The following is a 13,487-nucleotide window of genomic DNA, read 5'->3' on the forward strand; positions in this document are numbered from 1 at the left end:
TGCGAAATCCGTTAGTTGAAAATTGATATAACCGCTGCCTAGAACGTTAGTCAAGCTAGGTGGAACGACTATGACGGATAGCCGACATCTGGAGGCAGCGGGCAATCGATGTTGCATTATCAGCTTGCACGCTGATACTCTTCGATCGATTCGAAACGCGCTCGTATCGGATCCTTTGCAATTCATTTCGCCATCTCGTTTACAATGGGAACGTTAATTGGCATCGATTCTTCGTTAGCGAAGCTTTCAACGTTCTTAAGAGTTTTAAGCGTTTCCAGAGTGTCCGACGACGAGTAAATTACCAACAATTTTGGCCGAGTCAGCGTCTCGATACTGAACGAAAATAACGCGGTTGAATCTTACTGGAAATACCGATAACGACTAAAGAAATTTTCTCATTAACGAGTATACTCTACGTTGACGTAGAAGGAGCACCGTTATTAATGCCACCTGACCTAGATTCGGATAATAACAATATGTCGAGTAATAAGTCTTCGTTGAAGTTCAAAAGTAACGCGGTTTTACATCGAGCAAAGATAAATTGAAATCGTCGTCGGTCGCGTTATGAAAACGAGCTCGTGCTTCGATTCGCAACTAGACGGATAAATCGAAGAGAACGATACTAAATTATAATGCGATCGAATCGAACCGCCGAAATCGGGCTTCTTTCGCGTCGATCCGTGGTTAAAGTTTTTTCACCACCCCCGTCGAAATGTATTCCCGATTCGTCTCGTTCGAGTTCGGTTAACTCCAGCCGAACACGGGATATTTCGTCCTCTCTTGTTCCGCAATTCCTTTTAAACTCTATCCTGTGGTATCTTTTTTTTTTTCTTCTTCTTTACTTTCGAGCCGGAACACGTTTAGCTTTTGCGTCACGTCATTTAATTTCCGGACTCGAACTCGAAAGTTATTGGCTTGTACGTGCTCGTCTCAATTAGGTCTCGGCACAGAAGGAGAGAGGGTGGCGACCAAAATTGTTTCTTCGTGTATTATGCGAGGGACAAACTTTTATTGGCTCGCCTCCTAGTTAGCCGACTAAACTCCAACTTTCCGTTCGAGATAAGACCGGAACTTTAATGCGTACTTTCGTTTAAAGACGCTTCCGCTCGTTAACGATCGACCGGCAATTAATCGGTTAATCTACACGACACGGCAACGGGACGCGACAGTTCACCTGAGTAGGAATGCGAGCCGACGATCACCGGGAAACTTTTCCAACTCGAGGATACGCTTGCAACTTTTAATCCGTACGAAGCGTCGCGTCGCGTCGCCTCGCGTCACTTTCCACGTTACGTTCTCGCTCGCCTTTGGTGAATTTTATTCGCGAAACGAGCGTCGAAGACGGAAAAGCGGTTCAGGAAGGTTATCCGGGAAACGTGGATCGCGTAGGATACATCGAACGAGCTACCTCGATGACTGATTTATATTTTATTCCTCGTAAAGACGTCTTGGAAACGAATATCGCAAACTCCATAAATGAATGAGATTGAATCTCTCTCTCGTTTCTCTCCTCACTCGCTTACACCAATGGCCGTTTAGAAAAAAGAACGTTCTCGCCGGTGAAAAATAGAGAATCCTCGATCTCGCGGTTCTCGAAATGATTCGAACTCGTCCTCTCTGGAGGCCACCTATCGATTTCACCGTGTAGAACGGAGCAAGGATGCGAGACAGCTTCGGATCGAGATAAACGGAAGTGGATGGAGAAAGTGGAAGGAGGAGGGAAAGGCAGAGGGAAAGAGGAAGAAAGTAGGCGGTAAGCGCTCGATTAGAGAGCGTCTGATCAAGCCTATTAATCTTCGATCTGTCCGATACTATACCATGAATTATGCATCGCCTGGGCAGACGCATTGATTTCTCAGCCAGACAGGGAAATATTATTCGAATAATTCAAAGTAATGAGTTGAGAGCAAGTCTGTGAGTCGAAGTGGTTTTGCTATTCCTCCTTTCTTCCTTCCTCTGCCATTGAACATCATCTACCTGGTATCAATTATGTAGTTACAGTTACGGTATGCGACATCGAGCAGAAAGCTCTTTTAACTATTGTCAAGCTGGAGACACGATACTTGTCCGATCCTCCCAACGACTGACCACGGTATCGATGCTTTCCTAAACTTATGCAACGTATTTGTCCGGCTAAACTACACGAGACACTGACAGGTGGAAGGTTACCAGCAAGAAGTATCGCTGGTGGCGGAGGAAAGGGAATGAAATAAATCGACGGAAGAAGCTTCGCGTATCGGATATCGTCGATAAATCGAGACCCGTAGGGGTTTCCGGGAGATTAACGGAGAACTTTGTCGTAGACGGGGTAAAGCCGCGCGAGAACACTTTTCTCTAATTCGATAGGAAGTTACTTCGGACTGGCTGGCTGGCCGATTTCCGCCGCGGTTCGGATCTTGGTCAACCGATTCGAGATTCGTTCCGAAATCGAAGCGAAACTTTGATAACGATTACAGGTCTTGCCTATCCGCATTCCGTCGCGCTCGAAACAATTCGATCGTACTCTGAATTCTTCGCGCGTTTCCGAAAGAAAAGAGTTAACAACGATTTGAAAGTTCGCCGGAAAACGGAACTGGCATGAATAATTCAACCCCGAATCACTAACCTTACGTCGCGGCTCTCTTGATTGACTTTTGCCCTTAGAGAAATTTATTTTCGACGTATCTCGACCTTTGAAAATACGGGACAGTCGCGACTGTGTAACAATTTCTATAAAAAGCACCCAGAACGGTGAAAGAGCTGAACTCGTAACATTCGTACTTTCTTCGATCCGATATTATAGCACTTGTACACGCGTGTATAAGCTTCGAGGATTATTCATCAGACGCTAGAGAGACAGTTTATTGTAGAGCGTTGAAAAAATTACTATCCCCGCAACCGAATCCCAAAGGTAGTAATGGTAAAGTCGAAGGAACACGAAACGTTCCGTGCATGCAGCACGAGTTTTAAGGGATGCAGATCGTAACCTTCTTCTTCCTTTCGTCGTATCTTCGTCCAAGAAAACAGACGACACCTTGGTCTTATTTTTTCTTGAAATTTTTTTATTCGATCGAACGAGTACCGTCTTTGCGAATATTCGAAAGGCCTCTTTACAGTTTTCCCTCATTTCTCTCGTCTTTCCTCGTCGTTTCTCGAGAGCTGGCAAGCCTATAGGCGCAGACGGGAAAAGTCTGTTATCGATACGCTACGTTTCGCCTAGATATTTCAGTAGGCGCGCGTACCTTTCCTCTCCGAGTACATCGACATTGTTACGACAAACGATACGAGCTCCTCCACGTCGCTGAGATAAATAAGCGCATCTTGTTTCCCGTTGAAACGTCGTCGATACTTTTCGGCGAACGTTTTTAAATCTCGTTCGTTTCGGAAAAATCATCGTCTAGGAGGATGTCGCGTCGAGCCGATCCTCGTTTCCCCGGGTCTCGTTTCTACTTCGTTTTTACCGTCGTCGAACTCCCGCCACTTGGCCTCTCGCGTTTTCCATAATATCGGGAACCGGGAACGATGCTCGAGAGTCGACCAGCACACGGTAATCTCGTATCCGAACTTTCGCGACGAGGGCGCGAAACATAACTCGTTAGACGTGGGGCCGCGACCGACAAGCGAACGAGCGACGTGAAACGGGAAACGGGAAACGAGAACGGACGCGAAGCGGAAGAGGGACCGGAGATACGAAAAGGTTTATACGCGTGTAAAGCGAAACTGCGTTGCCAGAGACGGTGGATGATGACGGCTGGTTGAGTCGCTGGTATTCGCGTCATAGATGGTCCACCGACAAGCCCCTAGAACCGAGGAAACGAGAGCGTGTTTTAGATTGAAATTTCACCGGCTAAAAAAGGCCAGACGTTAAATGATACATCGGCCCGATGAACTAGTTCGAAACAAATGTCGATCGTTGAAATAGGACGCGGCGGATAATCGAAAATCTGCGTATAGGCTTTTAATAGACTGATTCGGGGTAACGAGCTGATCGTACGCGGGTGTAGGAAATTCGAAATCAGAAACCACGGAATCGTTACGTTTCAATAAACGATTCGATGTTAGCCTGGCGTCGCGCGACGTGATTCAAAGCGTCGAGACGACTGCGGTCAGGAGGGTATGATTCGCGCCCGGAATGTCGGTACAAAGAGAAAGGAAACTCGGGATTGCGCGTTCTCGTAACTGAAGGGGGACGAGAGATACGGTGGTAGTCTGCAAATGATTTGCATAATTGATTAAAGACTCTCCTCGTACTGGTCGAGTATACGTTCTACGAAACGTCGGTGAAACTTGCCACGCGTATAAGCCACCAAGAGTGAAGTGCCTTGCGAAACCCTCGAGTCAAGGGTGGAACCAGTCTTGGTCCGCTTAATCGCGTTTAAAACGTTCCCTATAAATCTTTGCTCGTGAACGAAAGTGGCCGCTAACGAATTAACCTCCACCGTGCCGCAAATTTTGTTTAATAATGGCCAGCTAATTTGCTCCTCCGTTCAGCCTTGAAATTAACCGAAGGCAAAGTAGCGATACGTTTCAGTTTTCTCTTCGGCTTCTTCGTTAATCGATAGAAACGACAGGACTAGTTCGCGACGTTTATACCCCGTTTACCCTATGTTCGAATACACCGGAGAGATAAACCGATCGGGCCTATCGGCTTTGAAATACCTTCCTGACCTCGCTTTTCTACGTTCTCGCGTTCTTTTCGCGACGACTAAACGCCGGAAGGGACAGCTGGCCGAGGCGAAGCCGCTTAATCTTCTTGTCGCCGTGCAACCGGGATTCCCTAGTGCCACCGGAAGAACCAACGTTCCTCCCTTTATTCCTTTTGCTCGTATAAACGGCGCAAAAACCGCTGTATTTCTCATACTTTCTTGCCCGTCGGCTAGATTAATATACTTACTTTGTTACGTGTTTCACGAAGAAAAACTTTTCCCCGGTGATGGACGTTGCCGCGCGTGGGCGCTGTTCTTGTTTTTTTCTTCTTCTTCTTCTTCTCCGGGAACGTTTAGAAGAATCGAGGGAAAATTTGGGGGGAATCGTCGAGTGGAATTGGCCCGGTGTTCCCAGGAGCCGCGTCTCTCGGTCTTCTCGTGGAACGGTTCGTTGATTTTTCGATACATGGTAAAGGCGGGAGGTCGGCTCGGCTGTGCACGTTTACCGAGCCGTCGGAGACGATCGAGAAGGAGGGACGTGGCCGTCGCGGAGTATACCGAGCTACGTGCGGGAAACGTGCTAGGAAATATGTATGCGCGGGCTTGATACCGCGGCGCATACAAGATGTACCGCGATAAAAAGTGCATTTTCGGCCTCCCAGAGGATCACCGAGCCGACATCGCCCCATTGCCGGCTACCTTCGCTTTACCGTTAATTTTTATTCCCTCTTTCCTTTCTCTCTTTCGTTGACTCTCTTTGACCCCGTGGCACGATCGATGCCGCAGCCGGTAACCTGGTAAGCTCGAGATGCCGAATTTCCACAAGGTCCAGCCGAGTCGAAAGAAAGGGGACAGTTTCGGTCGGTCGTCGCTCGTCTTTCGTCCTTGTAACGATCCCGGATAATCGGCCACTTGTTGACAATTCGCGCCACTCGATTGGCACGCCTATAAATTAATTCAGCGACAGAGTGGACCAATTAATCGAGAGAGAGAGGGACAGGTGGGAATGGTGCTCGATAGCGGGCGTGTTTGCTAGGTCGTAAATCAAGCAGCAAGTAGCAAGCAGCGACGCGTCGCAACAACAGCTATTACCATGCCCTATGGTCCGAACACGATGCCCAGTACTCTACCGTCTTACTTCGACCCGTTATTACCAGAAAGCCGACCAGCTAACTTGTTGATACCTTCCTCCATTCCGTTCGTGCACCTTTATTTCCCGAACTCGGTGAAGTCCGGCTCGTACGTCAAACACGTCGTGCCACGAAGGCTAAGGGTATTCTTCTTCGAAGGAGAAACGTAAAACGTCGGATCGAAGTATCGCCGAAAGAGACGTATAGTTCGCTCGTGTATCATATTCGCATACGTTTTACGAGCACACGATGGATCCTTTCTCACGGTGTACTAGCTTAGGTTGGTGCTCGAGATAAGACCGTAGGATCGGGAGTCGCGTCACTGGTATCCCACGGCTAAAAGTACGCTATTCACTGAACGAAAAGAAAACAAACGTAGCCTGGATAGCTGTGCAAACACGAATCGATTCCGAGGAGAAGAGAAGACGCGGGAGGATCTCCTACCGTACAGAAAGTCGTAAAATTCGCGAACAGGACTCTCCATTACTCGGTTCGAATCGAACAAAATGGTTCGAAGCAAAGTCAATAAATGAAAACGATCTATCAGGCCTACCGAAGGCAACGAGTTGAAGGAGGAAGAAATTAAAAAAAAAAAAAAAAAACAGAAAGAAGGTATCCTATCGTGGAATACACGGATACTGGTCGGAGTTGGCTTAATTATTTTCTCTCTCCTCCGGTTCCGTGGTGCTACCCTCCAGTTACAAGGCCGCAGCCGGCTCTCAAGAAAATTACAGACAGCCTCGATAAATATTAACTCCGTAGTCCGGAAAGGTCGTGAAAGCTACACCCTCCGGTTCGGTCTCTGCTTGTCCCTTTGCTCCCCTTCCATCGCGGCGCGGCCCGGCACCGTGTCGGTAGCTTACGTTTCAGACGGTCAGGTTTCTAGGGTGGTGTAGTGCAACAGGGCTCGGAGACGGAGGAGCGCGAGCAATGGCGATGTCTACGCCGAGGGGATGAGAACCGGCAAAAGGGTGAACGAGAGGGATGAAAGTCAGTGGCAGAAGGAGAAGGAGAAGGAGAAGGAGAAGGAGAAGGAAAAGGAAGGTTGCCGGTGCGACGAGCTGGAAAGGATGGTCGATACTATCTTCCAGCAGACGCAGAACGGTTCTATTTATTCGGGTTAAGTAGCACGAGCTTTCTACATACGGTGCTACCGCGCGATTCGCGTCATCCCTTGCGTTACCGCTCCGAAACGAATTCACTGCCCAACTAACCAGCTAAGAGGAAGAAAGTCGGAACGAATATTCTTTAATACCTTTATCGATATAACACGAATTTGCGTTACAATGCCTGTTGTACTCGTCTAGTCGAGTCGAGGTCGTATCGCCTCCAATTCCGAGCGTTCTACAGCGCGTGGAATCCACTCGACGAGATCCACTGGTAGGGATCGCAGACGAGCGTTGTCTCCTCGGGGAAACTAATTTCGCGGGACGATTGTTTGATTAACGACGCGTTCCAGCCGGAATTTCCTTGCGCGAACAAATTTTTTACGCGTCGCTAAATCACGTTCGTAGCTTCGCTTTATGTTAATTTTATTTTTACCGTTGTCCGTTTCGCGAAACTCGGCCGGTGGGAAAAGATAAACGAGACGATGAATTATTCATTATTAGATAAGCACGATTTTAACAAAGTACGATCGCAGTACGCTGCTTGCGGCACAAGTAAACTTATTTCTATGGATGCAGATGCGGAGGGAAGAGGAAAGACGAGCAGTATCGATATTCGAATTGGAACCGTCAATAAGAAGGACACGTACGATTTTGCTTGACGTATCCCTCTCGAACTGGCATTTCGAACGGCCGTTCCTCCCTCTCTTCCAGTATGTACAAGATCGTTGATCGCGCGCGCGTGCCTCGATTAATGAACGGGATGATCAATCTATGCCAATCTCGTAAAAGTTGCCGTACAAAGTACAACGTCTTTGATGGCGTAACCGCAAATCGTCGGATCGGCCGTATACGCGGTTTCCAGCGAAAACAATTTCGCTGTCTTCTCAATCTACTGCAAACCACAGTGGAATTTATCGTCTATACCTACGAACTGGGATTTGTACCGCAATTGTTTTCAAAGGAGCACCGCAGCGAGCATAAAGGGAACGGAATTTCGACGCGTTCCCCCTTGCCTTCCTCCGCGTTCGCTTTATCCGCCTATCATCGCGGGGATACCAACGGGCAACAACGATTTTATCGAGACGTTGATCGCGCGATAAACGCTAATACGCGTTATGGACAGATTCGAATTCACCGGGGTAAAATATGTACATACGTCCCGGCCGTGGAAGGTGGATAATCGTATCGTAAAATGCTCGATGCAAACCCCCTATCGTTCTCTCTCCATTTCTCCTTCCTTTGTCGTTCTTGCACCGAGTTTCCATCTCTCTGTACGCTCGATTCGCGTAAAAACGACCGTATCAGAGTGAAAAAAGCTCGCGAAACGGTGAACGAGAAGTAACTTTGAATCGGTTACGAGTTCCCTTTTGTTGTTACTACCCGCCCTTTGCGTTCTCCGCGCGGGCTGTTAACGATCACGGTTATCGTTAACATTAATTGGTGCGTTCGTTTCAGTTTACGTGGAAAAGTGAAGAGAAGCAACGTGGAAACGAGGCCTAGAGGGCCGGAAAAACGATTATACCGTTACGAAAAAATTTCTACGCTCTTTGAATGCAGCGCATCCGCTGCATTCGTTGCATCCGTGTGCAGGTAACGGTCTTGAGATGCCGCAAAGGCACGAGCAAACTCGTTCCTTTTCCCGGCGCGGGGCAGCGAGAGAACCGAGAGATCTCCGGCAACGAATCGTCGAGGGAAGAAAACGGTGGAAAGTTAATTTCCCCTCTTTTTTCCATTCGCGAAGATTTCCCCGCGGCACGCGTTTACAAACGACCAAGCTTATTATCGCCTTTAAAGTACCCCTACCCTTCGTTCGCACGCATCGATCTCTTTCGACGAGATAACAGAACAAGGGAATAATTGTTTCAACCATCGGGAGGGAGCTCTCGAACGTTCGTCGCTAAGCCTTCGATCTCGCGGGCAATTAGTCGAATGCGCGATTCTCGACGCCGTTTCCCCGAGGTCGGTACGTGAATTTATAGCGAGGATCCCGCGTTTCCGGTCGCGAGCGTATTCTCGACGAAGCGACGATAAAATTGTTCGTAACGAGAGTATTTCCGTAACTTGCACGAAACGCTTATCACCGAACGTTTTTCGATCGAACGAACGCTAATATCAATCAACCTGACGGGATATTGATAATTAGTAAAGACGGTATTGCGACGAGTAGAGAAGGTGGTCGTTACGCTCTCGACTCGTGGCGTCGATGTCTCTGAATTCCGTCCGATAGGATGGAAACATCTAAAGAGGAAAGGTGAGCCCGACCTCGATACGGGCGAGGAGGAGGTTTCCGATCGATGCAGCGTGTCGAAAGCCGAAGATCGGATCGTGGCCGTGGTCGGACGTTGTTTCGGTGGCGTAGCACGCGCGGCTCCGTCCTTTCGATGTGGAGAGTCGCGTGCATTTCGCACCTGCTCGACTGGCAACGCGCAAGCGCCCAGGTATACGACCTACCGGCGCACCGACCTAAAGTGGCGCGACGTCGAGCTTTCGTAGTCGGCATCGGCCATCCGCGACGCGAACTTTCCTCTCGTCGTCGCATCGCCTGGCGTCCCGTCGCGACGCGTCAGGGTAAATCGCGAAAACGATTAGAAAAGGAAATTTCTTTGGTTCGTTGAAAATTTAAATTTCCCGGTTTTCCATATGTCCGTGAAACGCGAACTCTCGATCCTATCGCGTAGTTAAGTTTAATTTTCAATCTTTCGTCGTTGATTTTCAATTCCATCGATGTTTCCGTGTAACGCGCGAATAAACTGGGATCCGGTGCGACCGATGAATCGGAAGTAGCTTCTCCACAAGTAGCCGCTACCGGCGCGGCACGGCGGCATTGCGGTAAGCCGCTCTTAATCCCTCTCGAAGATCGACGGTAACCTCTGTGCTAACTCCGAAATTCGATTAAACCACGGTGAAAGAGGCGGAGAAATCGCGAACGATCGAACGATCAGCAGCAAAACGGTGTAACAAATCGAATCTATACGGGAACTTGCAATTTTTCACGGGACCTAGGCTGACTGTGGATCGCGATATCGATCCCGTCGTTAGTCGCGCTGAAAGGTATCGGGTGTGAAGAGTTTGTCGAGTCGATGCAATTATGTTAACGAATGAACGAACACCCACCACGCTCCGCCCCTTCTTTGAATGGATCCGAAAGGGAATAGTCTCGGTCAAATCAATACGCATTCGCGTTATACGGTTGGACAACGTGGGGTTCGAAGGGTACGGGGGACAGAGAAACGAACGGAGTTTGTGTATGTGTGTCTGTCAGGGGGAGAGAGAGAGAATCGAATTGTGTAGATGTGTGTAAGCGCTCGTGTCCACCTGGACGGTCATTCTTGTGCACGTGTCACGAGAGAAAAACAAAGGGTCGGTCGAGCGATCGCAATGGTTGGTATCGTCGAGTAAACAAGCAGACCTAGCTCGGTTAATAATTCGGGCCTCGTTTGTCCTCTCGTTTCCAGTTGACCTCCGGATATCAGACCGTTCGGTCGCTCGCGACAGTGCTCCGTCGAAACTTGTTTGTAAATTTTTCTCTATTTTGTAACGAGATTAACCCCTTCCCGTACTTTAACGAGTCAGACTCGTAAACAGATAGTCGGGTCAAACGCGAATATCACGAGTCAGACTCGTGAACAGATAGTCGTGCTAAATATGAATATGACGCGTCAGACTCGTGAACAAATAGTCGGAACAAACATGAATATCGCGAGTCAGTCTTGTCTGTTTAGCGCGCGCTGACGACTACCGCTTGGGTCCGAGTTTCGTCGAGCTAAATAACACGAGAAGGGGTTAAAGGTACGATATACGAACTTTTCCTAGATTTCCTTCGAAATCGATCGATTCGCGTTTGGGAAACGCATTCCCAATGGTTACCGAAGTATCGGGAAACGCGGTTGAAAGGCAGGATCGATTCACGTGTACGTACACGCGTGCATGTTCTCCAGACGAGAAGGACACACGTGCGCGTTTCGAGTCGAAGGAACCTCGGAGCTTTGGGCGAGATTGCAACAAGTTGCATTTAAAAGCCGTACCTTCCGTACGACGGCATACTTTCCTTTTTCTCTTTTCTTCGCTCGCGCCTTTCCTTCTCGTCCCGTCTCTCGTCCACCCTCGCGCTTTTTCTTTATCTCTTTCTTCTTTTATTTTTCTTCACCTCTCTCACTCTCTCTCTCTCTCTCTCTTTGTTTGCCTCGGGTTTCCGCGTTCTTATCAGAGAAAACGAAGTAGAATCACTATTGTTCCTAAATTGCTTCCTACTACATATTTGAACGAGCCATTCTGAATATTCGCGGCTCGAAATTCATCGTTAGCGATCTTCGATACCAAGGGTGTTCGTTCGCGTTAATTGTCAAAGGAAATACGGTAAAGACGACGACGACGACGACGACGAGTCGGCAGATTCGGCTCGTTGCGTCCTTTTGCCGAAGATTTGCTCCGCTAGTTCCTCGACTCCTCGCAAGTATCCCCGGCTCTTATTTTTCGTCGACGTTGCGATCGTTGTCCGAGATTCCCCTGAAAATTACCCACCCTCTTAACGGGTCTGTCTCGGTGCCAAACTATCGCCCGCCAACGCTATCGGACCGGAGATCGGATGACGCGGCGCTGCTCGAAAGTCGCGGAATTCTTCGATATCTCGGCGAGAAATATTTAACGGTCGAAACGACTTTTAAACGAAGCCGGCGATCCCGGTTGACGAGGGTGCAGCACGCGAGATACCGCGAAGGGTCGTGTCACAACTCGTCCGTCTTCCTTGGCATTTATCTGCGTTCGTTAGCAAGGAATTCGGGATAAGGGTTTGGATATATCTAAGGAAGGATTGGACGCGTGAAAAGTGGCGATCACGCAAAGGAAAATAGAGTACGACTACGTAACTCATCGTGTGCATACGTGTGTGTCCGCGTTAGGTTGTTCCTGACAGTTCTCGTGCCTGAAAGGAAGGAAGGATCGACGGAAAAGTGACAGGAAGAAGGTTGAACGAGGCTGGAAGAACGAAGGTGAAGGTTGTCGACGATTTCGAGATCCGATCGCCGAGGAGGCGAACCCGACGATGGATCTCGCGCTGCTTTTAATCACGGTTCTTCTCGGACAAGAGGGTAAGTTCCGAATCATTGTATTACACTTTTGCATGTGGGTAGAAATAATCGATTCCGAAGTTACTTTTGGTGGTACATATACTTTCGAACAGTCCTTTTTCACGATAGGGGAAAATAATAAAAATGCAGAGATCTAAAAAGGAACGCGACGGCAATGCTGACTCTGGGAATGTAGGAGACAGGGAGGGTCGGGGAATGGTTTAAAAATGGCACTCTTTCTAATTACGCTCCGCCGTTTCTTCCGCGTTATCGCAGTTTTTTCGAGAGAAACGTACGCGAACGAGGCGGGAGTAGTGGGTACGACTCGAAAAGTGGTACGCGGTAAAGGGGAAAGAAAGGAGATAGGAAAAAGGGGTAGAGTAGGATGGTTAGAATTTATGACGTTCCAGCAGTGGAGTCTGACAACGGTACGAAAGAGACAGAGAAGCAAGGAGTACATGGTTAAGTAAAAACAAAAATCTCTCGGTGTGGAAGTGAAAAATTAAACGAGCGAACTCCGAGATCGGTAATCAAACGTTGAACAAAGTTGCGAATGCAACCAGGGACCGACTAGTTGTTAGAGTTTTAAGTGTCCTTTTTTCCATTTGGACCAAATAAAAATGGGAAAGAATGCGAAAGATAGAGAAACTGCATAGCGGGAGTATTGTCGTAAAGTGCATGTATGTACACAGATGGAGGTCGGATATGAAATTTTCAGGCAGTAAACTTGAAGATAAGATGATCTGCCGGGAGGCAAGGATTAGCATAAATAAATAAAACATGCATCGCGGCGGAATATCGGAAGGTCTGGGGTAGTTGCACTACAAAGACGTCCGGGGGGAATAGAAATCGACGAGTTAATTGCGGAGGAGAGAGGAGACCGCGCTCGTGCTCATAAATTATCGGTATTACAGGAACAGAGACGCGTTGCATCTCGTCGTTGATCAATAGCGTGCTTTATAACGTGGCCCGTCCAACGCAACACGGTGGTCATCGCTTTTATAATAGGATAATATTAACTGTAAATATTTCTCCGTCACTCCATTTGCGGTTACGTTTGGGAATCGCGCATAAATCAACGGTGTACCATACAAAGCATCCGGCCGACGACCGCTGGAAAGTTGTAATTTTCATTTTCACCGGTTTCACATGAAACCCATCGAGCTGGTAAAATGTTCCTTTCGAACAACAGAAGGAAGAAAAAAAGAGTCGCGATCCGCGTGAACCGAGAGAGCCGAGAACCGACAATTCGTCGAACGATCGTTTTAAACGGATTGCCGGTTCCGTTTTCATCGGCGTCGATCGTTCGTTTCGTCGTTACGAAGCAGTAGGTCGTCGTTACGAACCGCTGTCGCGTATGTAACGTATCGATCGTTATGCAGGGGAAAAACATGAAAAACGACGTCGAAAGTCAACGAGACGGGACGGGACGGGACGCGGCGAGACGAGACCAGGCGACAGAAGGGAAAAACGAAAAAATGATTGACACGTTTAACGAAGACAAATTAAAAAGGACAGATTCGATGGTCGACGATGGGGATGGAGAATGGTGGAAAG

The 13,487-nt window shown here is 48.3% G+C and overlaps 1 protein-coding gene across 10 annotated transcripts in view; it reads left to right on the top strand.

Moving 5' to 3' along the window:
• The window catches only part of LOC114875599 (cell adhesion molecule 3-like), a 107,605-nt gene that overhangs the window by 64,656 nt on the left and 29,462 nt on the right, over nt 1-13,487 (top strand). For 3 of the 10 annotated variants that reach the window (XM_029186045.2, XM_029186047.2, XM_029186046.2), the window contains one exon: nt 11,763-11,951. In XM_029186045.2, the coding sequence (XP_029041878.1) occupies nt 11,906-11,951 (46 nt within the window). In that variant the 5' untranslated portion in view covers nt 11,763-11,905. Of the gene's footprint in view, nt 1-9,378; nt 9,694-10,355; nt 10,380-10,403; nt 10,654-11,762; nt 11,952-13,487 lie in introns of those variants that run through there. The other 7 variants (XM_029186049.2, XM_029186050.2, XM_029186055.2 and 4 more) reach the window with 7 other exon arrangements.

The sequence above is a fragment of the Osmia bicornis genome, chromosome 10 (genome assembly GCF_907164935.1).
Source record: "Osmia bicornis bicornis chromosome 10, iOsmBic2.1, whole genome shotgun sequence".
NCBI lineage: Eukaryota > Metazoa > Arthropoda > Insecta > Hymenoptera > Megachilidae > Osmia > Osmia bicornis.